The sequence below is a fragment of the Orbicella faveolata genome, unplaced genomic scaffold (assembly GCF_042242905.1).
Source record: "Orbicella faveolata isolate gen_17 unplaced genomic scaffold, um_ofav_v1 contig_3, whole genome shotgun sequence".
NCBI classification, from domain to species: domain Eukaryota; kingdom Metazoa; phylum Cnidaria; class Anthozoa; order Scleractinia; family Merulinidae; genus Orbicella; species Orbicella faveolata.
In genome coordinates, this window is record NW_028301558.1 from 14,924,447 (window position 1) to 14,950,378 (window position 25,932).

The 25,932-nt window shown below is 39.8% G+C and overlaps 3 protein-coding genes and 1 long non-coding RNA gene across 7 annotated transcripts in view; 1 reads left to right on the top strand and 3 right to left on the bottom strand.

Annotated features, from left to right (window-relative positions):
* Positions 1 to 330: 330 nt before the first annotated feature.
* On the bottom strand, positions 331 to 5,002 carry LOC110041925 (uncharacterized). Its single transcript, XM_020747253.2, has 2 exons — positions 4,580 to 5,002; positions 331 to 3,299 (listed from the first exon to the last, which is right to left on the bottom strand). Exons 1-2 carry the CDS (start codon positions 4,589 to 4,591, stop codon positions 1,353 to 1,355), a joined length of 1,959 nt encoding a protein of 652 aa, XP_020602912.2. The 5' UTR covers positions 4,592 to 5,002; the 3' UTR covers positions 331 to 1,352.
* Positions 5,003 to 8,156: 3,154 nt separating this feature from the next.
* Positions 8,157 to 15,451, bottom strand: LOC149106543 (uncharacterized). Of its 2 annotated transcripts, none has more exons than XR_016209579.1 (2): positions 14,832 to 15,451; positions 8,157 to 11,573 (listed from the first exon to the last, which is right to left on the bottom strand). It is a non-coding gene; the product is annotated as an uncharacterized LOC149106543 (long non-coding RNA). The 2 variants fall into 2 exon arrangements; XR_016209578.1 differs by lacking the exon at positions 14,832 to 15,451 and adding an exon at positions 12,234 to 12,384.
* On the top strand, positions 10,925 to 24,828 carry LOC110041919 (uncharacterized). Of its 2 annotated transcripts, XM_020747246.2 has the most exons (12): positions 10,925 to 11,737; positions 12,379 to 13,900; positions 14,207 to 14,279; positions 15,892 to 15,950; positions 16,114 to 16,145; positions 17,010 to 17,087; positions 18,046 to 18,096; positions 19,147 to 19,261; positions 20,207 to 20,283; positions 20,633 to 20,753; positions 21,083 to 21,234; positions 21,994 to 24,828. In XM_020747246.2, exons 1-12 carry the CDS (start codon positions 10,925 to 10,927, stop codon positions 22,072 to 22,074), a joined length of 3,174 nt encoding a protein of 1,057 aa, XP_020602905.2. In that variant the 3' UTR covers positions 22,075 to 24,828. The 2 variants fall into 2 exon arrangements, with proteins under 2 accessions (XP_020602905.2, XP_089153423.1); XM_089297297.1 differs by lacking the exon at positions 21,994 to 24,828 and having other exon boundaries at positions 21,083 to 21,654.
* LOC110041861 (putative phospholipid-transporting ATPase IIA) overlaps positions 24,622 to 25,932 on the bottom strand; it is a 31,455-nt gene continuing 30,144 nt past the window's right edge. For both annotated transcript variants that reach the window (XM_020747189.2, XM_089297296.1), the window contains exon 34: positions 24,622 to 25,757. In XM_020747189.2, coding sequence (XP_020602848.1) covers positions 25,621 to 25,757 — 137 coding nt within the window. In that variant the 3' untranslated portion in view covers positions 24,622 to 25,620. The remainder of the gene's footprint in view (positions 25,758 to 25,932) is intronic.

Below are 25,932 nucleotides of genomic sequence, written 5' to 3' on the forward strand. Positions count from 1 at the left end.
TCTCAAGAGACTGTTTTTAGAAAAGATGACATCACCAAGGAGGTCTGTGATTGGGCAGCGATTGCAATTTGCGTCAATTTTGGCTTTAGGATGTCACGCGTCACGATTTCTCTCAAAGTTTGCAAATTTTGAACAACACGTGACAAAAATTTTGAGGAGGTGACAAGATACTATATTTGCCGACTTATTAAGGGTTTCAGCTTTAAGAGATAAGCTCTCAGTTTTAGGGATTGTAAAAGTTTACCGGAACGGGTTTTGCTCCCAGTCTTCCAGTGCAAACATTTTAGATTTCAGTTTCCGTCATGTACGTTTTTACTTTTTTAGCTGTAGTTTATAGTCTGGCAGAATCTCATTTAATTTTCACATGAACGCCGATAAAAAAAGGGGATTGAGAGAAACGTAACAGCTCCCTGGTATATTTGCTCTTTTTACAAGTGCGCTAGAAATCTGAAAAACACACACTATAGTATTCATAGAACAAAAACGTCTTATGACAACTCTCTCCGTTCAACTCACCGATGCGTTCATGTAACGCGCATGAACAACAAAGAACATAAGAGTCAAAATAACATATCTCCGCACAAAGGAAAATGTTGATCTCAGGTTATAACCGTTTCCTCGAACAGTTCAAAGTCACAAACCTTTAAGTATCTAGTTCTATCGTATTTTCAGAGTACAGAATTATTTTCACTTGAATTAAACGAATAATTCAAAATAACGTACAGTTTCGCATACGTTTAGCCTGAGAAAATTCTAAATTTTTGTCCAATATTTGTACCAAACTTACGTCATCAGCTTACTACAGTATGACCGAACTTAACATTTCTAACTCTTTTTATCAATATTATAAAGGGCTGTTAAGTCAGTAGTTACAGCACAGTCGATTCAATTAGTATTTATGCTTTTCGAAAAGGAAAATTGTCTCACTTCTGCGATTGCTGTTGAAGTTCCTATTAGGTCCTTTTTGGAGTTGCGAGTAAACTCAAGTTAAGTACATGATTCACTGTTACAGTAACTAAGTTCAGCAATGAGATCGGCTGTGATGGAATGTTATCGATCATTGATGTTCCTTAGGCAACGCGTAAGACGGGGTAAAATGAAAGTTACCTCACAAGAGAAACACGCGATCATCAGTATCAACTAAGCATCACAGTTCGCAAATGTTTTCAGTTGGGTTTGTAGACGATAATTCGGACCACCATGCACCCATCATCTCCGTCCGTTTTTAGACAGAAGTGGGTATCTCTGCGTTCATTGAATTGTGCCGTTTCAGGATTTTGACGGTTCTTCTACTGCACCTAGTAAATCGTTCGTTCCAGCAGTGTTTACAATTAGCTGTCTTTAAACGTGCTTCATTTATTGTCTTTCATTCGTTCTTTAAAGAGGGCTGCAAATTCCGTGTTGAGTACCCTCTCCATGTCTTCCTTTGTAATAACAGTTTCTGTGCTTTCTAACTTTGCTTGGAATACTTTGGATGTTTTTTCTGCAATACTCTTTAAGTCGCCTGTCTTCAGCCAGTCCAAAATTCCTTTCAATCCTGCTTTTCCTTCTTCAACGTTTTCTTTGGCTATTTGTGTCTGTTCTTCCCTCATAAGTTTCATCACTCTTGTATTAGGAATTGCCAAGGAGGGCTCCATGCCATTCCTCGTTCTGTCAAAGAAAACCAGGGCCAGGGCAAGAAAGTCGTCATCTAAGGAAAGATCCTTGACTTCTTCCTTCACAAATATCTTGAATTCTTCCTCACCCTTCCTATGGTCTTCGCTTAGGAACCACAGTTTGCACAGATTTCGTGCAAGCATCGATTGGTAAGCATTCATCGCGACATTTAACATCCTCTCGATGTCGTCGGAGTGCTCTTGCATCCTTCGCACCCTTGCTATGACTTCTTTGCACTTACCCACAAACACTGAGTGGAGAGAACTCAGGAGCACCCTTTGATCTTTCTTAGGGAGGTTTTCGTCTTGTAATCTTAAGAGATGGCTTTCCAAGTGTAGACCAATATCTTGAAGATATGTCGATGACAAATAACTCATCGACTGAAGCCTTTTCAGTAGACCTACTGTCTTTGACAAAATGGCTCTTCTCACGTCTTGAACAATGACAGCGGCTTCGTTAAGACTGGCAGGATCTTCATACTGCAAAAGATTGCTCTGTGGCATGATGTAATGCGGCAGATGATGTGCCTCTAAACACTCTTTTAGGCGATCCAACATGAATAAAAGGCAGATGGCGGAGTTTTCTTCCTTCCAAAAATCCTCTTCTTTCGTCTCGCATTCCCAAAACAACAAGTTCTTCAAATAATACGTCGAAATCGTATCAGGAAAGTAAAACTTGTTGATCATCTTCAACAAAACCATCACGTGCCTTTGCACGGGCGATACATTCTCTCCAAGCTTATTTTCAGCCAGTGAAAAGGATGTTCTCCATTCCGTTTGATCCATGACCCGTTTTCCTTCGTTGTTGTCCGTCGCTAACGCTGTGGAACTGGTCACTGACAGTTCTGGGTTTTGATAATAATACAAAGATTCCACTGGTTCATCGAGGCGCTTTCCCCTACCGACGGGCGCCAAATGACAACCGCTGTCGAATATCTGCTGGACCAGCTCAGGTGAAGGCCAACCACTTGGGCGGGGTCGGACCAACCATTCCATAGCAGGCTCAGGCCACGCGGTAGGGTACGTGAAAACCCCTGTCTGATCTTCCTCATAATTTGAAAAGCCATGAGACTGAAGTTTACGCACAGGACCGTGGAGACCGTATGACCATGTAGTCTTTTGGCCATCAAAACGTTTTTCTTCACGGCCATCCAACGGATTATCAGTCTGAGGCAGCAGAAACGAATGATGAAGATAAGAAACATTCTTGTAACGGGGGCGATGATCTTTCCACTCACTGGTCAGCATGAGTTTTGCATATCTTGGGTCGTCTGCGGCATGTTCAACTGTAAAAATTGGGATCACTTTCTTTTCATCATTTTCAACGAAAGGCTCACTGGCTGTCATCGCGTCACGGTCCGGATTCCAATTTGCATCCATCACCTCGAGAGGGATGGCATGGTTCACATCATTCTTTCTAAGTACAAACTGAGGGATACAAAACCCCTCAACTCGACTTCCGGCATCTTTAGTGGCTTCTTGTGTACTGCTGATATACTCTGGATCTTCCCGCTGTGCTTCAATGTTTGCTTGCCACCCAAACCAATCTGCGTAAACATATTCCACTGGGAACATGCAATTGATGAGTGCAGAAAAAGGTTGAAGCCATACGCCTGATGTTTGGTCAAAGTTAAACGAGGAGTTCTGTAGAGAGAATAAAACTATAATTCACACAACACTGCTCTTAGCTCGGCGACGCAAAATTAAAATTGCGTGACAGTTAACCTCCGTAAACAGGCACATCATGTGGTCATAAAATAACCCCCCAACCTGCCCCCACCCCCCGAAACATCACTACAACGTCCGCCGTTGCCCTGAGTCGGGCCATAATTCACGTATTCCCTAAATGTATTCTTGGCTTATCTAAAAAGAAAGTATATGAACTGTAGGCCAGCCTCGTTCTGGCTTGCTATCAAACGTCCGTGTTAAATTGAATAGAACATATCCTGTAGAAATCAGTTGTAATTATATAATATTATTATTAGTACAGTGGTTACCAGTAAGTGTTGTATGTAGCCTAATGTTAATGTGGGAAAAATAAAAACGTATTGTAGGTAAGTTTATCGTAAGTATTGTATTGTAAGTAGTTTATTGTAATTAACGTATTATAGGTAAATTTACTGTAAGTATTGTACTGTAAGTAGTTTAACTGTAATTATGTATTGTGTGTGAGCTTTTTCAAAATAAAAGGTCACAATTGGAAAAAACGTCCGTGTTAACTTGCACGTTTAGTAGTCGTCACTAGGTCACGAAATTAACTAGACTGCGAGCAGTCTCTTTTGCTCGGAAAGGAGAAAAAGCGTGCGAGCGTGACTGAGAGCGTGACATGACAGCGAAGCCGCGAGCCGCGAGTAGCGCGGGCGTCGGAAGGCTTCGTATGTCACGCTCGCAAACTCACGACCGCTCACTCGTGTCCTCGTGTTGCGTTCTACTTTTAAGACGTTCTTCCCTACGGAATTTCGAGTAAAAGAGAGACTGCTCGCAGTTTAGGAATTGACCCACGTTCCAGTCTTCAGACATGAATGGAATGTTTCTGCTCAATAAAAACAATTCCTTCCGATGAAAACAAACGACACTAAGCCTACACTAGTCTAATTGAAACGATATGTTTTCTATACCAATCACACTTCGTCGATATAGTAACTCAGTGTTGTTCCAAATCAAACATTGTGTGTTCACAGGTATGTTCTGGTATGTTCAGTGAGTATTCTGAGTGTATGACTGTCGGCGCGGTTCGATTACCAAAGTCACTCAAGCTGTGAATTGCATTCGTTATTTGAAATTCGGTTCGGTTTCGTTGACTTAGGGCGGACCGACTCTATTTCCCCAATCTTAGTTTAGACACTGACGTAGGTATTAGAACAGCTTACATCTAGAATACGTCGACATACGATAAAAAAGGACAGATATTTGGCAATACGTACCGATTCTGCCATGGCTGGTGTTTTTTTAGCCTCCTACGCAGAAGCTCTTTGGGCTCGTCACGCATTCTTGCCCAAGGAGGTTAGTGCTTTTTCGCAAAGCCTCGCGGGAATAGAGAGTGTGCATTGTCACGTAATTAAAAAAAAAAATCAAAAACCATCCAGTGGATAAAGTCAAAAAGTTGCGATATTATAGACGATAAATAAAGAAGACAGTTCTCCAAGTTTAAGGTGTGTGCGTTGTCCCAAAGTTGAGATATTCGTCGAAATGTTCCGCGCAAAATTATAGAGCCTAGTGTGGAGCCGCCATGTTGGAGGACCTCCTTAGTCCTCCAATATGGCGCCCGGAAAATAGTGTAATTTGGCTATCTCAGACAACTGATTACCTGAACCGAACCAAAAATCCATTTACACAAGCACTTTTCCTAATACTTTAACTCCTAAAAAGGCGAAAAATCACGTGATATATGTATTCTTTTCGACAAACACACCGCCATAACTGCGAAATTCAAAATGCGCTGGTTTCTAAACGAAGGACGCTATTGAGCTGGAAAGTTGTAAACAGATATAAATTAAGTACCTCTTACGCCTGATGAGGATAAAACCTTACGTGGCTCTTTAGTTTTGGATTTGAGAATTTAATGACGTCACGTGCACACACTCTATAAGACATCGCTTAAACTGAGCGAACGCAGCCCACCCATCGAATATCGAGCTCGTTTACTGAGTGTGTTTTTTTTTCCATTCTTCCCCCTGTATACACGCGGTAGACTCTTCACAGGCTCTCTAGTCTCACGCGATTTTATCCTCGCGTTCAACGATCGAATATAAAAGTACGAGAAAATAGATGGCTGTGAACACTCTATGTACACGGTAGACTGGGGTACAACTGAATAGACTGTTTAATTTTGCGTTCTACATTTCCAAGACGTCAAAGGGGAAGTTTTCTTCTTGTTGGTCCTTTTTCTTTCCCTTCGATATCTTTTTTGATTGGCTTTTGCTATTGTTTTTTTCTTATTCTTATGAGTCAGCCAGTTAACCAGGTGTTGGTCAGTTGTCACTAAATTTTAACTAGAGTCTTTCTTTGAACGACTATCTTGTGCTACTAGAAGGTTGTAAGGTGTGTGTGTGGGGGGGGGGGGGGGAAGGAGGGGGGGAGGTGGTAGATCACCTTTCACAGAAAATATTAAATAAATTCACAATTCACGGAAAGTGAAATAGGCGCTTCACGAAACAAGGGAGACATTTTTCACACGAAGTTACAAAAGTTAATGAAATTTTGAAACTTTACGTTCTTGTTGTTCGAAACGGTTAGGGCTCACAAAGCGGTCAAAGCCAGAAAGCAGTCAAGGTAGGTACATTTTCTTTATTTTACTTTAAGACTTTTCACCATTTTTTTTTTTCTACGTGGTTCAAATTTACCTGAGAAGATATAGAGAAAATCTTCTGAGCCGAAAGAGTAACGCAAATCCCGTGACGAGTGTGACATTGTGAATCACGCAACCTTTTCAGACTAAAAGCAATTTCTCTATAAGTTTTCTAATGCAAAAAGGAATTTTAATCCCTATTAAAAACACCCCGTTTTAAACTCCTTGTTCGTATTTTGCTGGTTTTCATTGTCATGTCATCAAGAATTACGATGGTAACCATTCGATGTCTTCGATAAATTAGGTCAAGAATCTGAGATATGATATGGGGATAAATAACCTGGCTAACGTTTATTAGGTCTGCACAGTTTTTCATAACTGGGTCATTGGAGAAATATTTCACCCAAATAGAGCTTTGTATGGAGACGCGATGTTAGTATCCCCTGGACGACCCTTCTTGTAGGGGCAAAATTTGGCTGCCGTAAAGTAGCAAAGACATCTGTTATGAGTTTGCTAAATTAAAACGAAACGTTCACTCAAGAGGTCCGACGCACGCAGGTGACCAGATACCTGTGCAATCCTTGAGCCTTTAGCCGCTGTTTTGACATTTCTGAAATGATCTTTTTTTTTTTTCTGGTGTTGAAAGCTCTGCCCGTTTCTCCAGTGTAGCACCACGAGCAATTGGCACAAGGAATTTTGTATACGACGTTTGTCTGCGAATCCAGAACAGACTAGAGAGTCCGTTCACAGGTGAGGGACGCATGGAAAACACCGAATCCGGAAATGGAAAAGGAACTGGAACCTGAACCAGCCATCTTGCCCTAGTGTGGAGATGAAAATTCTTCCTAGAGCAATTAGTATCAGTAACATCCTCAAAACATCTCCAATTTTGCTATGCCTGGTTCCGGTTTCCGTTCTGGGTTCTGGGTTCTGGGTTCTGGGTTCTGGGTACCGGATTCCGGATTCCGGATTCCGGCCATACTCCCCTTCACATGCTGGCTAGGACAAAGGACCACTACAACGCAAAGCCTGACGGGAGAGGTGTGAGTATTACCCGCGAAAGCTGAGTCGATCAGTCCGCGAGCTGGCTGTGGTCCTCTGTGTACGGAGTTTCGTGGACAATATTCTCGTATGGTTGCCTTTGAGCTCGGAATAGTGAAAAAAGTAAGTTGTAAATCTGTTATTCACTTAACGCCGCGTTGCTTGGGAAGTTTTTTATTTGTGTTATCTGAGAAGCCGACGTGAAGCCATGTGCAAGCGAGAGCTTCATTCTGCGCGAGTAGGGCTTTGTGAATTGACCAGTTCAGTTCAACGGGACCATTGACTCTTTCCACAATTTAACCTGAACGATGGAATCTTTCTTTCGTTTCACAGAACTAATGTTAAGGCGCTCAGAGCCTGTGACGGTTGAGCTTATCTTTCGCTGATCTTCACACGTGAGCGAAACGCTGTTTTAAAATTTTAAATCTCGCGCAGTAAAGCTCAAATATATTGGGCTTAAACGCTTGGCCGGTCCGTTAACGATTCTGCTTTGAAGTCGTCCTAAACTCGTACTTGTAATCTTTTAAAACAGAGGTTTTGGCTGCTCCAAGGTTTTTAAAAGCTTAATTCTAAACATGTTTAATAGGTTAATTAATTGTTTATATTTTCCAAACACCAGAAACGAAGCCTAAGCTCATAAGCTTACAATGTTTTGAAAGACGAAACAAAAGCTGATATTGTTAAGCTTAAATAGCCTCGAGAAATATTTTGTATAAAACCGTATCGCTATATCATTGGTATGCTGTAACAAAAGTTGTTACCGCGGTGAAAGTATTCCGCGGTGGCATTAAATGACGAAGATTTTACTGTGAAACACGATACCTGTAATGAGTTCCACATTTTGCCAGGAAGCAGATCATGGTTCTTCTATACAAATGTGGAAATATTGTAAGCTCAAATCCAAAAGCCATCCGTGAAATCGTGAAGCACATCAAATTGTTTTGGATGAACTTCATTTTTAAAATAACTCAGATGAGGCGAGGTCCGATTGTGCATACAGAATACTGAAATTCATAAGAATGAACTTGAATGAGGTCACAATAGGACTATGAACGTTCAGGAAATTGATGTCCGAGGTGAGAAATTCTTTCACATCTTTGGTGAGAATTTGCATACATGTAGTTTGGAAGCCTATTTATAATTTTTCAGGTTGACCTTTAGAGTGTCGCAAATTGTTTTTGGAGTGCCTTATCGATAAAAGTTGGTGATTGGTGCAATTGATGGTAATAGACCTTTACACGGTTTCTGACGTCATCTTGCTTGGGGGCTAAACGCAGCTAAAATGGCAGTAAATGTATGAGAAAAGTTAAAAGTGTGATGTCAGATAAGTTGAGAATGATTGACTTTCTGAGTATTTTTATGAGTTACAAAGAAAAGATACCCAGTAGAAAGGTTTTTTGGTCAAATTTGAAGAGCATAGTAATTATATTTACTGTGAAGTGAAGAATAGATTGTTTTCACTGTCACGCAATAAAAAAATAAATCGAAAACCATCCAGTGGAAAAAGCTATGAAGTTATGATGTTATAGAAGATAACTAAATAAGACTTTTCTCCAAGTTTTAGGCCTGTGCATTTCCCCAAACTTCAGATATTCGTCGAAATGTTTCGCAGATATTACAGAGCCCAGTATGAAAACGCCATGTTGGTGTACCTCCGTGGTACACCAATATGGCGGCCGGAAAATAGTGTAAACATCTGGAACTTACTTTGGCTATCAGGCGACTGATTATCAGTACTGATCAAACAAGCATTTACATAAGCACTTTTCATAATGCTCTAACTTTAAAAAGGCTCAAAATCATGAGATAAGTATACATTTTTCAACAAACTCGATCGTAGCCTTGTGTCACGCACCTCCATAACCCTGAAATTCAAAATTCTCTGGATTCCAAACGAAGCACGCTATTGAACTGTAAAATTGTAAAAAGATGTATGGGTTATTGACCAAGTGTGAGGTCAAGATGGCTGGATATTGGCCAAGCCCTGTTTTTGCGTGTTTGCGGACTGAGATGGAGTCGAGGTCCATAAACTCGCAAAAAAAGAACGAGGCCAATATCCAGTCATCTTGACCGAACAAGCTTGGTCAATAAAGGATTTATTATATGGCTTTTGGGGAAATTTTTCTTGCGGGACACAGCGGGTAGTCCCGAGCGGGCAAGATAGCTCCATCTTGCCTGCTCGGGTAGCCAATCACAGCGCAGGATTTGATTCATCTTGCCCGCTCACGGAGCTAGCCATATAATAAATAAATATACTGCCTCTTATGCCTGATAAGGATAAGAACTTTGGTGGCTCTTTAGTTTTGGATTTTAGAAAGTGATGACGTCACGTGAAAACAATCTATTGCACATTTTAAAATTTTCATACAAAATATGTCTCTAAATTTTCTCATTAATTGTGACTCTGTTCTGCATACCAATGTATGCAAAAATGAAAACCTTAATTGTGGCTTTTCCAGCAAAGGTTATTTCTCTCAAATGCAATCTGTAAATTCTTTTCCCCAGTATCTGAAGCTTTTTATTCATAAATACGTCAGAACTAAAAATTGTCTGTGTGTTGTTGGACATTAGATTCACTATTTTCCCCATACATTCACAGTAATTTGCCCCCCAAATAAGATGGCATGAGCCTGGGGGTACTTCCAGAACAGTTGGATGGAGGTGTGCGGCCCAATTCCCAAAATCCTTACCCTATTTATGACCAAAATCTACATTTTTTGCTACCCTATTTATGACCTGACCAAAAATTCGATAGCCTATTTATGACTGTTGCCGCTGACACAGTTTCCCTAAACATGAGTTATGAAGGGCCTTTGTTGACAGTCGTATTGATAATGATGAAAAAGTAGCTTCTTCTAAGAAACATACCCAATTCAAGACTAGAGTGCTAAAACCATACCCTATTTATAACCAAAATGGCCAAAATTGATACCCTATGTATGACCAAAACAGCTGAAAAACCCTACCCTTTGTGGCACATTCTTACATGCATATAGCCCATATAAGGGAGTACCCCCCTGAAAAGCTCTCTTGATAATAATTGAGAAACAGTACCAGACTTATATCTCAAACTGATGAAAATTGAAGATACAGGGAAGTGTGAGCTTTGATTTTTGTCAACTTAAATCGATTGTCAAAAAAATGAGAGATTGATGCCTTTGCAACCAAATTCTTTCAAAAAATGTAAAAAGCCTGCTAACATTCAGTTACGACCTGTTCTTAAGTCTTGAGTGTAAAAAAGGAAACTGAAAGCCTAATTGTTAGATACATGTAGGCCTGAAAACAACGTCTTGACCACTTCTCATTAACAGTAACTGTTGAAACCCATGATATACATGTATGGACAATGTTCTCTTGCAAATCTTATCTGTAAGCAAATCCTTGCAAATCAGTTACCAAGCCTCTTTTGACAGATGTAACTTCCATGAATATCACTTAAATGTAGAGATCTTGCATTAAATTACAAGTGATCATGTTATATTTTCCCCTGTTGACAGTCCTGCAACAGTCCAAAAAAGCGCATCTCAACTGCCAAAAAAGTTCTTGACAATGGCCAGTTAATCAAGGACTGAAAAAACAGTGTCTAAAAAGCCCCATTTTCAAGGTCACTAATCTTATTTATACTGTGCCACTGGTCTCTGTTTCCGTTTGGTTTCTGTTCGTTTAATATAATTATTTTGTTTGCGTCATGTATTTATATGCTGCAATAAGCATTGTTAAGGATACAAATATTGCACCCTACCCCCAAACAGCAGGTGTCGTATCACATCCCTACATCCCTATAATGGCCACCTCTTTGCAACGGTCACTTTCATCTGCGTCCAATGTAGCTGTTGTGGAAAGGTTCGGCTGTAGTAATTTTTAGACTAGAAAGATATCCATATCTGCAATTGACATCTTTGCAGGTTGATGTTTAGGAGGAAGTGTGGGGACAACAGCAATGACATTAGCCATGCAGACAAGAAGTGCATCAGACTTTCAAAGAGGTCTTCTTAGGAGATCTTCCCAAAATTCAACTTCAAGTCCAAGCAGTCCCGTAGTTGAAGCTGTTGACTTTTGTAGAAGTGAACCAAGGCTTGTTGAGCTTGAAAAACGGCTGTATTGTCTGGCAAATGGTGACGGGAATTCACAGGAAGTGATGAAGACTTGCCAGTCACTGTTATCTGACTGTGACAGTGTAAATGGTATCTTCAATGTATTTTGTTCCTGCAGTTGGGTAGACAGATATCAGGATCCTGTTATCTCGCAACTCTTTTATGAACTTGTCAGCTCACATGCCACCAGTAATGGTACATTATTACTTACCGAACTAGAAACAGCCTGTGAAGAGTTGCTAAAAGTTCTAACTCATCTTGGAACTCCAAACACACTGCAATTTAATGTAATTTCTCTGTTGTACAATCTAAGTAGATTAAGGACCCTGCCATCCTCACACCGAGAAGCTGTACAAAGCTACTTAGAAGAAATTGCCAGGGCTCTGTGGCCCTATAGCAAGCCATCTGCTCCAAATCTGTGGGCAAATGAGGCATTTTGCGATGCTCAATGTGATATTCTGAAAGCGTGTGGCAAGTTTCTTGAGGAAAAGTGCCCTGTTAACACAGAAAGAACATTCCAAATGATCATTGGGAAGCTGGTCTCTGGAGATGTTTCGAAGTACTCAAGGTTTCGGTTGTTAGAAATTAGGGAATTAAGGTCTTCTGGTTGGAAAGTTTCAGCAGCAACCTTGAATTATTACAAGGAATCTTATTTAAAGGTGAGGGTTTTTGTTTACATGCACATGTAATGTCTTTTGTACATGTGGTTCAGGACATCATCAAACTCAATCAAACCCAGTCAAACTTGGGGAAATGATTGGGTTTAGTAACTGAACACAATTAATCCAGATATTTCGATGTGTCCACCTGGCCCCAGTTGTTTGAAGGCTGGATTACACTATCCACTGGATAAATCACTATCCAGTGGATAAACCTGTAAGTGTTAACAGAGGAAACCACACTTTCCGCTGGATGGTGGTTTATCTGGTGGATAGCGTTATCCACCTTTTGAACAACTGAGGCCTGGAGGGGTTGTGAACCAAATTTGGATTTTCATTAGTCAAGTCCTGTCCTGGTGTCAAATCCCCTCTGCAACTTTTTTGAACAACTGGAAGAATCCTTGCACACTTGTTACTGAAGAGCTACATGTAACTGGTGTACAGGAATGGTTGATGTGAGATGAAATGCCAAAAACTTTGCAGTGAAACCACTTACTTGGTTATTGGTTCCACATGAATTTTGACCATTTTATGACATTTCTATTGTCCATCGGAGTGAAGCCCTTGGTAAAATGTGGTGGATTTGTTTTCTTTTTGTTGTTTATGACTTGATTATCCATTATTTGTTTTGTATATTGTAGTGTATCAACCAGTCCAGGAAAGATAAGTTACTCAATGAAGTTAGTCTATCTTCAAAGAATGAACTTAAGACAGCCAATCCTGTAGGAGAAAGCAAGAACCAAACAAACATCAAACCTGAGATAGTGGTGAGAATAAGTGAAAGTGAACTACGGAAGTCTTGCGAGGACATGCAGGAAGAACTTTCAACACAAGATGTAATTGCTGAAGAGAAAAATGCTGTGGTAGATGACAAATCCTGTTTATTGGTTGATTGCACTGATCTTCCAGCTAAACTGAAAATCTCTGATGACGTTGTGAGAGACACAGAGCCATCAAATGTTTCTTTCTCCAAGGGGAATCCTTTTCTGTGTAGAACAGATCTAGTAAAAGTGCAGGAGCCAGGGAACTCTGATGAAGATGGAGGTGGAGTAGGAGTTAGATCAGGCAAAGAAGAAGAGGAAATAGAACAACCCAAGACCCAAATTTCTTCTCAAGATTTTACTGAGGACAATCTGGGACAAGCATCCTCTCCTAGCAATAGTGATGGTAGTGATGACGTTTTTGCCAACACAAGCAGACCTGCTAGTGCTGAGATTAATGCTGGTCACAAAAATCAAGTTCTTCCAGCTCTTCATCGAGGTGAATTCAAGAAACCAAGACGACCCTTTAAGAGTGACTCTTCAGTAATCTCTGGAACTGAAAGTTTAGAAGCAAGGACAACATTATCATTCGACACCGGGGAGAGCAGATGTAACAGTAAATCAACACCTGCTAGAAGTCAGTCTGAAGTGACAACTGCCATTGAACTTAAAAACATTTCATGTGGGCTGGCAACTGAAACTGATCCAGTCATAGTGCCAGTTCGAAATGACATTGACGAGGATTCAAAAATTGTTTCCAATGAAATTATAGTTGTTGATGAACAGGATCCTAGCGCTGGAAATGTTTTAGAAAGCTGGAGAGAAAGGAAACTGCTAAGCACAGACAACTCCAGGGAAGACCAGAATGGGGAGAGATCAGTAAGGCAAAACTGGAGGGAAAGAAAACTCCCATTTAGTACAGCTGTTGATTCTGACTCCCAAGAGCACAAGAATGGTCCAAGTTCAGTTATGCAAAACTGGAGGGAACGACCATCAGTAGACTTGAAAGAGTCAGAAAGCAATCATTCCAGTAACACATCCAATGAAAACTGGAACGAAAGAAAACTCTCATTTAGTACTGTTGACTGTGATTCCCAAGAGCACAAGAATGGTCCAAGTTCAATGACACAAAATTGGAGGGAACGACCATCAACTGACTTGAAAGAATCAGAAAGCAATCATTCTAATAATGCATCCAGTGAAATCTGGAGAGTGAGAAACTCTGACAATTCAGGTGACGTTTGGAGCAAAGGTTCACATCACCAGAATTGGCGGGATAGGAAATCAATCAGTGTAGATGAGTCTAGGAAAGATGCTGCATGTAATCCTTCATTTGGTGGAAGATCCAAAAGGCACAGCACTGGTGATATCCAGCTTGTAAGGCAGGATTCTAATGAGAAAGGTTTGTGACTCATTATTGCACTAATTGAACAGTACACTTCCTTATACAGAGGTCAGTACTTGTTTGGAGCTGTACACATTACTGCTGAACATCAGTATAATTTATGCACTTAACCTTAAATTATGTAGGATACATATGTATATGTCTTTTTACACTCAACCAGTAAATTGTTGTATTGTGAGACCTTCTTCAAAGTAAACAGAGACTTGCCACCCAAGGGTAAGCTAGAAGTCTATTTTTTTTAACCCTGCTAACCCTCATGCATATACAGGTAACTGGAAATAATATTATAATTATGTTTTTCAGGAAAACACTCTTCAGGTGGCGGTTTTGGGCTTCCTAAACCCTCAGGACAAGATGATCAGACATTGACCCCAAGGTGGGTTTGTGAGGTTCTACATTGTACATGAATAGCCCTGTCAAAATGTTTTCTATGTGGGTGTAGTTTCAGGCAGGATAACAGACAAAGTTGGCAGTAGTTGACAGTAGGCCAAGCCATGAATTTGTTATTAGTCAAACTTAGCGAACCCCAGTGTGCAGTGGGTGGGAAGTAATTAAAAGTAATTGTTATACTGTACATGTCACAGGCCATTGTCTCATAACAGCCATAATAGGGTAGTGATAATACTGTATGGTGTAATGGCACTGGAGCTGCCAAATCTTCACTGTTTTGCATTATTGTGCTTGTTGGAAAAAGTAATGGCTGAAGTAATAGCTACATGTATATGAGGGGACATTTCCTTTAGTGGAAAACAAATATGTTTACTTTTTTATGTATGGTGCCTTCTGTACTTTTGTTAGTGCGAGTGATGGACAAAACACTGACCCCTAGTCCATGGACTACCCTAATGGACTACCCCAAAATGGACTACCCCTAAAAAATACTGTTTCAGATGAGTGGTATGTTAAGAAGCTGCGATTATATACTTACAATGCATGGAGGATGCATCGCCTTCAGCCGCCATTTTGAATAACTATACTGAATTATTTAGAAAATAAAGATGTTGTTGTTGTTGTTGTTGTTATTGTTGTTGTTGCTGTTGCTAAAGGGACAGTCTCTGGGATGTTGTGGCATAGTGGGCTTAATAGCGACTTTGTTGATGATTTGTCCAAGTGTACTGTTTCAAAATTGGTCCATACTCCAGTAACAAAGGAGGAGGAAGCTTCGATAGACTACCATATACTGAGTCTCACAAAACACAGAAATTTCCACGTAATTATAGTCCAGCCCAGCCAAGAATACCACTGTTTCCACTCCACTCTGAATTTTTGTAACATAGTCGTTGGAATTTCTTGCTGTCCCATAGCTTTATCCTCATTCCCATTTCTATTTCATTTTGATACACTCAGGAAAAAAACCAGAAGACTAGCTGCTTCTGTGCCATAATTTTCAGTACAAAACAAGCTAAACAAATCATGAGTAACATCCTGAAGATCATTTCGTCTGTTCGAGAAAGACTGAGCTACTGAATCACATGGGAGCAAGATTGAGTTGTCCACAGAATATTTGATTTGACTTGAGTCTACGCTTTTTGTGTACAGCAGTTGTTTTTTTCAGTGTAGTTATTCTAATGGCGGCTGAAGGCGATCCGAAACGAAAAAAAAGCATCCTCCGTGCAGTGTAAGTATATAATCGCAGTTTCTTAACATACCACTCACCTGAAATAGTATTTTTTAGGGGTAGTCCATTTTAGGGTAGTCCATCTGGGTAGTCCATTTGGGTAGTCCATTAGGGTAGTCCATGGACTAGGGGTCAGTGTTTTGTCCACCACCGTTAGTGCGCACACATTTTGCACATCATGCAAGACATGGTGAACATAATGGCAGCCTGTTTGTGGCTGAAAAGCAGAAAATTTAAAGTGTTTTAGTTCATTTCCTTTTATAACTGCTTTATCTTTTATGGCTTTTGCATTTTGTTTTTTTATTGATTGTACTTTATAATCTGTTAACCAAAAACATTGTGTGGAATTGTTTGTTTTCATTGTTTTCAGTGATGAACTTCCTTTACAAGAACTTCATGAGGTTCAAATAACAGAGGAGGAAAGCCAAGGTAAATGATTCTAATAAAGAACAATGCACATAGAATTGAACAGATTTCTTTTTTAAAATGTTGGTCATGGTGTTGCAATTTTCAAAGGATTTATATTTCTGAAGTCTGTATTGGGCTAACTTCAAGACAAAAAATAGTTACAATTCTTTTTTACTCTTTGCAGGTCTTAAAGGGTGGAAATTGGGTGAAATCAAGGTTGGTGTGTATGAAAAACATAAAATTATGCTGCTAACAGTTTTCCTTCTGATCAGTCCTTAGCACATACATGTTCATGTACATGTACGTAGATAGATAAATACTGTATTTGCAATAAGACAGGGTTGGCATATTTCAGGGAAAGGTTTACCGAGTTAAACCAAAACCAATCATGACTTGTTCATACATGTTTTCCCAGGCTTCACACTACAGGTACCCACATGTGCAAGTTTTTCCTTCCAGTTTTGATTGGTTCACTGGATTCTGTGTCCTTTGTGAATGATTGAAGTGATTACTTTGGTTGTGGTTGTATGACACCCATTGAAAAGCACTCTATTCTAGGTTTATGTATATGGGTTATTGACCAAGTGTGAGGTCAAGATGGCTGGATATTGTTTGGAGGTCAAGATGGCTTGGATATTGCCAAGTTCTTTTCTTGTATGTTTATGGACTGAGACAGACAGAGTCGAGGTCCATAAACTCCCAAAAAAAGAACGAGGCCAATATCCAGCCATCTTGACCAAATTAAGCTTGGTCAATAAAGGATTATTAAATGGCTGTCGTGGAAATTTTTCTTGCGGGACACAGCAGGTAGTCCTGAGAAGGCAAGATAGCTCCATCTTACCCGCTCAGTTAGCCAATCACAGTGCAGGATTTGATTCATCTTGCCCGCTCACAGAGCTAGCCATATGATAAGTAAACCTAATAAAGTGATCATATATAGGTAGTAAAACAACATTCACATAAAACTTTGGTTAGCCCAGTCGATGGTGTTACACTAGAATGCGTTAATGTATATCTTCATTTATTTTAAGTAAGTGGTGCTGAAAAGAATGTTAATTTTAATTTTTTTTTTGTCCTCAGTATGACACTGGCTGTAAAATATTTCATAATAGAGACAAGTGTGTAATTGAAATAAGAGGTGACCCTCAACAGTGCAAGGTAATTAGTGATTGTGTACCTACATGCAGTGTCTTAAGGATGTGCTGTATGGAATTTGTAATACTTGTAGTTGTATGTGAATTTGTGTTATCTTTTTTTTTTTCTTTTTTTCTTTCTGTTCTGGTATTGTATAATGTTGTAACTGAATCTGAATTTTTTATACTTGGTTTGAAGTAGTATAACAAATATGGAGGGCCATGTTTCACCACATTCCCAAACACTGAGAAGAGAGTTGAATATGACACTTACAGTGTAGTAGAGTATTTTTGATGAACTTCTAGGTGTTTGGAAATGGGGTCAAACATTGTCTTGAGTGAAATTGTAAAAATCTATGCTAATGTAGATCAGATATCCAAACAACGTCACATTCATAATTTTTTTTTCTGTAAACTTGATAAAATAATAATAATAATAATAATAATAATAAGGAAACATTGTAAATTAGAATATACATGTTATAGTGTTATCTTTATTGTAACTTATTTTGTCCAAATTAAAAATAAATTAATAATAATTCTGTTTTATGGATGTTGAAGTATTGATACATGCACACTAATCATGTGTCACAATACTATTGTGACAAATGATCAGTGGTAACAACCGTTGTCCACAAACGTGTAACTGATGTACATGTCCTGGAGAAAACAGAACATGGTTGTTTGTTCTTTTTCTTATCATGGAGGAGCGGTGGCCTCATGGCTAGTGCACTGATCTCTGAATTGAGTGGTCTGGGTTCAAGTCGTGGCTGGGGCCTCTCTCCACCCAGGTGTACAAATGGGTGCTGGTGAATTTAATGCTGGTGGGTAACCCTGTGATGGACTAGCATCCCATCCAGGAGGGACAACAAATACTTCTAGTCACTTCATACTGCAGAAACCAGAGATAAGCACCAGCCTGATGGGCCACTTGGCTTGTATGCAGACTTTACCTTTACCCCTCTTTTTCTTATGTACTGTAGGTTGCAAAAAATAGAGTGTACAGTGTTATTGCTGCAGTCCAAGAAGAGTTTGTAAGTCACACTTTTTAAATTAATTTTTAACTTAGTATTAGGATAGCATCAGATACATGAAATGGGATACGACATCGTCCCTCCAGCAGGCAAAAATATATTTATATGCATGCATATGCTTTCATGAGGAGGATAAAAGAAAGAACAATGACTAATGCATGTAACATAACTAAGCACTGGATAGCTACAGTGATCTTCAAAGACTTGATGCTTTTTTTCCTCTCGGATTACGCTTCAGTGGGTAATGTGAGGGTTCATCAAATTCAGAATGTGAATTTTTCCTAGACCTGCTCTAAGATTGACACCATCAATCTTTTATGCAGGTGTTTCAGTAAAGGGAGGGTTTCACGCTTCAGCACATGTCTCTGAATCAAAATACTTTTGTTCACTTTGTATCAATGTTATCGCTTTAGAAACCCTGCTCTGATGTAGTTCAGTAATCACATGCTACAGTTAGTCGTGGCAGAATGATGGATGACCAAAATACTCAGAAGATTTCTGTTGATTTTTCCTTCAATTTAGTGTTGATACATACAATTTATTCTACAGTTGATGATTTTACAGCTATTTGCATGCGAAATAAGGTAACTTGCTTATGATTGGTTCATAAACAATGAAAAACTGGGCCTGTGCCAAAGAACGTGTACAGGCGAATAAATAATACAGACATGTGCCAAAACGTGAAACCCTCCCTTTAAGGCTGTGCAAATTGATCGACTGTGAGGACGATTCTGCCTGCCTGGTTTGACCATCTTGCGGAAAGATAAAGAATTCGACTGCACTATACATGGAGGTTCAGTTCAAAACGTTTTTCCTGCCTGTGAAGACCTAGTGCTTTCTGGCTGAAAACCTTTAAGCCCTTAAGTGAAACCCTTTCTTTCTTGCTCATCCAGAAAATGTGCAAAATTTGTGACTATACATGTAAGAAACATTTGGTATCATTTTAGGCCTGAGGACTCAGAATACCATTATATTGATTTATACACAGTGCACGTGCATTGCTGAACTAAGTCATTAATATTACTCCGTACTGTACTGTTATTCTGTCAGGGTGCCCTTGTTCCACTCTCAGATGAGGTTATTGAGCATCTTCAAATGGAAGGTTGCAATGTGCTGGCTGAACGACTGGCATTGTTTTCAGGAGCTAGTGTCAAAATGATTAATGGTATGTTCTGTTCCTGCATATGTGCGCTGTAAACATTCAGAGTGCTAGGTCAGGGGAATAAACAAACCCTTTAGAGAATCAACTCGGTGTGTGGTAACCTAGATGATCACTGATCAATAGGGGGTTGAAAACCAGGAAACAGTATGCTGAATATTACTTTTCTAGTATCACAATGTTACTGTAGATGTACATGTATGTTTACAACTACCAGTTGTTAGCATTGTGCTTTTTTTTTTGTAATGGAGCTTGTCGCTGTTAGGGGCGTAGCTAGCCTTTAAGCCATTAAGCACGGGCTCAAAAAGAACTCCTGTAAATAATTTTTTAGTAACCGAAAGGGCATATTTTCTTCTCACTATTCAATAGCGAATCACCGCTCTATCAACGTTTTATTTTGAAAAACAAAATAATGACTTTCAATCTTTTACATGAAAAAATGCTGAAAGGTTATTAACAAAGCAGAACTTTGAAATAGTTCTGCGCACAAAAATTTAGTTGACTGTTGTTGTTGTTTATGGCAAAATTTGATATACGGCTGACGCTGTACAATTTGGGCGTAAATGGAAAAAATGGCTGGCTACGCCCTTGGCTGTGAATAAATACAGTAATGTTTAAAACATTTCAATATGAAAATCAGCAAAAGTAAAATTGAACGACGTTTTGATGACTCCATATCATCATTATCAAGTTCAAAGTACATGATAGAATTCAATGATTGTGCATAGGCAAAATAGCATGAAAAAATTCGGAGGTGTTAAAGTTTCAAGTTTGGTGCGAATGGAGACTGATGGCATGTCCAATTTTTGTTTTCATGTTCCTAATGAACAGCATCTCTTAGAGATACGTACACACAGGTTTTTCTTCCCTTTTCATAAGTATAATCTCAGTTTTTCTTTCTTGTTGAAGAGTGGTGTACTAATTATTGGGACTTGTTTTTCCTTCGTGTAGACACACAACTCTTCATATCAGGTCACCGTACCTGTGTGAACCTTGCAAAGGCACAGCTTGCCAAGATTAAGGTTATGGTGAGTGTATCATTTCGATCTGCATTACAATGCAGGTACTGACTGTGTATAAGAAATGAAATTACTAAGTTACATGTACCGCTTGCTTTTGGAAGAGTCATGTGGTCAAATTGTAAAACACTGAATCGTCAAAGGTGAGCAGTTTGTTGACATTAAACTAGGCAGAAACTACATGTAAGACGATACGCTGGGGAAAACGTCATGTAGGGTTCTGTACTTCGGATTTCATAATTATGATCGCGTAAGATTGGCAAAAAGTCAGACATACATGGACATACTTGTACACACTTTGTTCGTTTAACCCGAAAGGCCTTTATAAAGTAACACGTAAAACCTATATGTTTGACAGCTGAGATACACAGATGACCCAGATGTCCAAAGCCCAAGCCAACAGAACAACAGCGAGGAGAAGTATCAAGTTGTGGAGAAACTGTTTGCAGCGCTGGAAGGAAGACCCAGACGTGCAACAGGTACCAATGTATTACTTGTTCGTGCTTTAGGCCTCGGGAGACCATATCAGGGTGTCCATATGAAAATGTCTCTTAGGGGTAGCAATCAAGGATCCTGGTCTCACTAAGAGTGTTGATGACGAAACGCCACTTAGCTGTCAAAGTTTCTTTTAGGGTGCACTCAAAGACATATAAGAATATATATTTCGCTCTTCGAGCCTCTTCAGTCGTCTGCCATATTAGAAATGTCAAAGCGGTTGAGACGGTTCAACTTTTGCGAATGTAAGAAGCTTGGCGTGATCTGTATAGCAGTCAAATAGACTAACGTTTTACAAAATTACTGGCAACAGATCCTGGCTGCACAGACCAAGCCACCATGGAAGAAAGCTTATCCAGAGATTTCTTACTTAGTTGTGCCTTATCACCAGCGGCCAGGCAACGCCCTGCTGGTCTCAGCTTAGACAGAACAGAAGACTGGGTCAAGGACATTGTCTTGGTTAATGTAAGTACCTTATATATTACACACCAGGCTTATTACGGTAGATTAAGATATCAAAAATACCTTTTTGAGATAAGATGCTGTCTCTTGTGATAGTTGACTGTTGTGCAAGCCATGCCTTAAGAGAGTTCATAACATTAAGCAACAAAATTAATACATTTTGCTCCATTTTCTATGGATGTGTAAGTTCACTTATGGTGTTTGTGTGCAATCCGTTCTTTTTCTTTAAAAGTAATCTTACCTGTTGTAATTTTTTTTATCCTCAAGAGCTAAAGAAAACGTTTTCCTCCCTTTCTCTAGGCTGCTGTCCCTAACTTCCATTCATTTTCTGTCTCCTCTTTCTTACGATCGGCACACACTTGAAGACGGGTTGCGGGAACATGAAGCGGGGACAAGCCTCTTCTTGTATTCGCATAGGACGCATATTGCGGGGAAAATGCGCAAGCTGGTGCACACGGGGACAGTTTGCAAGAGCAGTGCACACGATGCGACTTTGAGAATTGAGTTCATTTTGTTCCTGCTTCATGACGCACGAATTCAAACCAGCTGAATTTCATGCGGTATGCTGCAGGGACAAAATTCTGGCCCCCTCCCCCTCCCCCGCTATGAGAAAAAATGTCCCAGAAACATTTCCCATGTCCCCGTTTAACGTCCCCGCAACACGTCCCCCAGTGTGTGCCCGGCGACCTTTATGGCTTGTATTGTGTTTTAATATTGAGTAATACACGATTCTCACTTATTAATGTACCATTTACTCGTCAGGGGAGGAGAGGGGAACAGGCAGTTCTGGAGAGGAAAGGTTTTGGATTACCTACTTTCGATTTAAGGCCACCATCAAACTAAACCATACGTAGCTTGCAAGGATCGAATCGAGACCACCGTTGTCTTCTACAATTCGTGCTTGAACGTTAGAACTTATTGAACATTTTATTGAATTATGTTGTGTTTTGAATACAAGCAGCTTGTTGGATAACGAGAGAAAGGGACTCTTGGAAAGTCCGTGCTTTAATTTGATAATCCTGCACGGCAGAAAAATTGTTTTGGGACGAACTTTAAACTTGTATTATTGTGGGGGTGGGGGAAGTCTGGGAGATAGATTAGATATTTATCTCAACGGCGAAGTATACATTTTAGTGGCTGGACCATTCGTGCATACCCCTTCCCCTTCTAAGTGTTTATTTTCCTTCCCTAATTATGATTGAACAGAATTACAAAATTGAAGGAAAACTTTATTTTGCCCAGCATTTTCCATGGGCATACAAATTTGAAATGACTCTTTAGAATTTGTTCCAGTTGGTTAGAAGTGAATAAAATGTGCGAATCAACATATGAAGTTCTGTAAGTTAGCCTCTGGTGATGTTTATGGTTGTAGGAAGGAAGGCTGGTTTTAGCAAGTCCTCTTACTCTGTACAAGCAGTGAAAAGGCCGAGTTGTTAAGACGAAATCCGACAGAAAATCGAGCAATTTCAGTTTTTAGGGGACAAAAACCTTGTACCATCATAATTTAAGTATATTACTGTCTTTTTTGCATTTTCTAGAAGTCAAAGATATAAATATTTGCCTGAAACAATTTCCCTTGGGAACTCGAGAAAATAGATTTCAAAGTAGAGAGAAAATGTACAAACACAGGAAAAATTTCATCATCAGTTTCATTTCATCAGTACTTTTAAGTGTTCTTGGAACTTTAAAAGTTGTTTCGACATTTACTGTTGTTAGAAATGATTTCTTCCTCGAAGATATTTAAAACAGTTGCACAGTAGTTTTCAATACGATGTAAATAATCTCGGTACAAAGTTTTTCCCCTTGTTACTCGAAATTCCTGCGGTTTCCTTAATTCAACAGCCACTTCTTTTACCGCTGTTAAACGCGGTCTACGTAGTCGGTGGTGGCTCATCCAAGTTGCGAAAGCGCAGTTTAGGCTCCACCAGGGTGTGTTTGTATCTCCGCGTAAACCTCAATTCAGTCATAAGAGGTTTAAATTGGACGTGGTTTGTATAATGGCCCAGTATTTTGGCCGTTTGGCCCAAAGAAGTGTCCATCATGACCAACATTTGATATCCAGTTACAATCGCAAATATAGCAAGATTCTCGAACAAGATTCTCGATTCTCCAACAAACAATGGTGCCGAGTCGAGGTGAGGGTGGACCAAAATGCAGCAAATGTATGAAAGTGCCTAGCCCAACCCCGCTCTGGTGATATTGTTCGAACGCACGGAAGCGGAATACGAGAAAGGTCTCTTTGTATGGTTTATTGACCAAGTGTGAGATCAAGATGGCTGGATATTGGCCAAGTTCCTTTTTTGTGTGTTAATGGACCGAGACGGAGTCGAGTTCCATAAACTCGCAAAAAAAGAACGAGACCAATAACAAGCCATCTTGACCGAACAAGCTTGGTCAATAAAGGACATTGTATGGCTTTCGGGAAAATTTTTCTTGCAGGACACGGCGGGTAGTCCCGAGCGGGCAAGATAGCTCCATATTGCCCGCTAGGGTAGCCAATCACAGCGCAGGATTTGATTCATCTTGCCCGCTCACGGAACTAGCCATACAATAAGAGCATTTATTGAACAGTAATGACTGGTCTCATAGGTCACTATGTGATAATGACACGAGATTCGCGCGCGCGCCTGTACTTAGGTTAAAACGGCAGACTACTGATTTGCGCGGTTCATCAAAAGGACTGTAAACTTGGGATTTTCGACAGGCACTCAGTTTTTCACGAATTCTCCAACATTTACGAGTAAGCCTTGCCTGGTTCCTAGGCCTAGGTCGTAAAACTGGCGGGAAAAAATTGTTACGTGCTCATGTCTCCCTTGTTTCCAGAGTCCGAATAGGCGATTTGCATGATGGCGTCAGTTGACTACAACTACCAGAGTCCTTCACTTTTTTTTTCTGTTTCTTGTGCTAATTAGGGCAATTGTTGTTTAAACCCCACTGGGAATTCAAAATTTAATTAATAAAGAAAAGAATTCTGGTAGTTGTAGTCAAATGACGATTACGTGCAAATCTGCTATTTGGGTACGGAAACGACCATGTAGCGCACGATTATGTTCTCAGCGAGAGACCCTGGGAAGGAGGGTTAACAGTTGTAGCTATAAGTTACGTTTCTCGGGTCACAGTGGGTTCCACAAGCCTTGGTTAACTGTTATGTTAGGTTTTCAGCGGGAAAAACATTCGATGGGCGCTGACTTTACGGCGGAAAAAGTATCGTTTAAAGAATAAATCCCATGATTTACCCACCAGGATAGGTTTGTTCTGTGATTGTCCATGGTGTAAATGATAACTTTTTTTTATTATTTCCAGCCAGAAAGGTGATGCTAATAGACTTGTGAGATGGCCACTGTCCACAATTTCTCCTCTTCATATCACTCTTAGGGAAAAGACCAGACATAGTGTAATTTGTTACTTTATTATCTATTTTTTTCACATACAGTAGTGTGAATGTACAGAAACGCCAGAAAAAAAGTTACAACTACATGTACCAACCCCTCCCCGCCTCCTCTGTAAATTGCATAAAACTTATGGGAGACGAACCAAGTTGACAAGTTGATTATTAACACCATTCACAAGCTATTAAATAATTTGACAAATATCTCCCTAAGTGGTACTTATTCTTTATGGTCCATATGCTGTTTTCAGTGAAAATTTACAGGCATTTAAACAACTCGCTTTTGAAATGAGAGATGGGGCCAGAGTGTGAACGCAACAATTTGTCGGTGTTTGACCGACTGGCAATATAAACAACGTAATAACAGTGAAAAGAGAACAGTTTAAACCTTTCCCAAGAATTTCTTCCTCACCATTAGTTCCTTAGACAATAGGCCTTTTCGCGGTTACCTTTACCCATTTGCATTACAATAAAATCTAGCATGTATGTGAGGCAATTTCGGGCTATTTTGTAGTTTTAGCCCGAAATCACCTCGCATCCACGTTGGATTACATTGTAATGCAAATGAGAAAAATTAACCGTGAAAAGGGCTATTGCGCGTCTACTTTCGTCAGAACATAATCCCAGGTTGTTCTCTTACTGTGACGTCACAACATAGCAACGTGACAAGATGGTGGGAAAGAAACGCCTGTGAAATCTGCCTCACGCTGAACGCTCGATCGATTTTGAAATTACTCGCTCGATCACTCCCTGAATTGTATTCCACCAGTCCAGTTACTATAAAGGATTAGACTCCACTCAGTCCCATTACCATTACTTATCCTTCTCTCGATTTGCTAGCTACATCTAATTGTATCTTCTGTATAAAAAATATATTCCCTGAGATTTTCGTGATAATTTCACAACCTCTTGATCCAATTTATTACAAATTTTTCTGCGCAGCAAGCAGTGGATGTTTTACTGTAATACGTGACTGTGTTTCTTCTGTGACACAGCGCTCGTTAGTTCGTCAGCTTTGAATAGCTGGGTGGAGCGTATTTACGCCTGAGATACTTTAAAATGTAGAGCGGTAGACAGCTGACTAAAGTGATGACAACCACCTTCCACAAAAATTCAGTCGATACCAGGAACTTTTGGTCTGAAAAAAGAAAGAAAGAAAAGTAAAAGTTTTTTAGTTTTTTTTTCTACATCTATTTCTCTCCTCCATACCTTGCAAACCCGCAGTTCCATGGAAATAAGAATTTTGCTCATAGTAAACAAGATCAAGACCCGATCGGTATCTGGGAGGTATGGGTTCGACTCCTGTCGGGGAC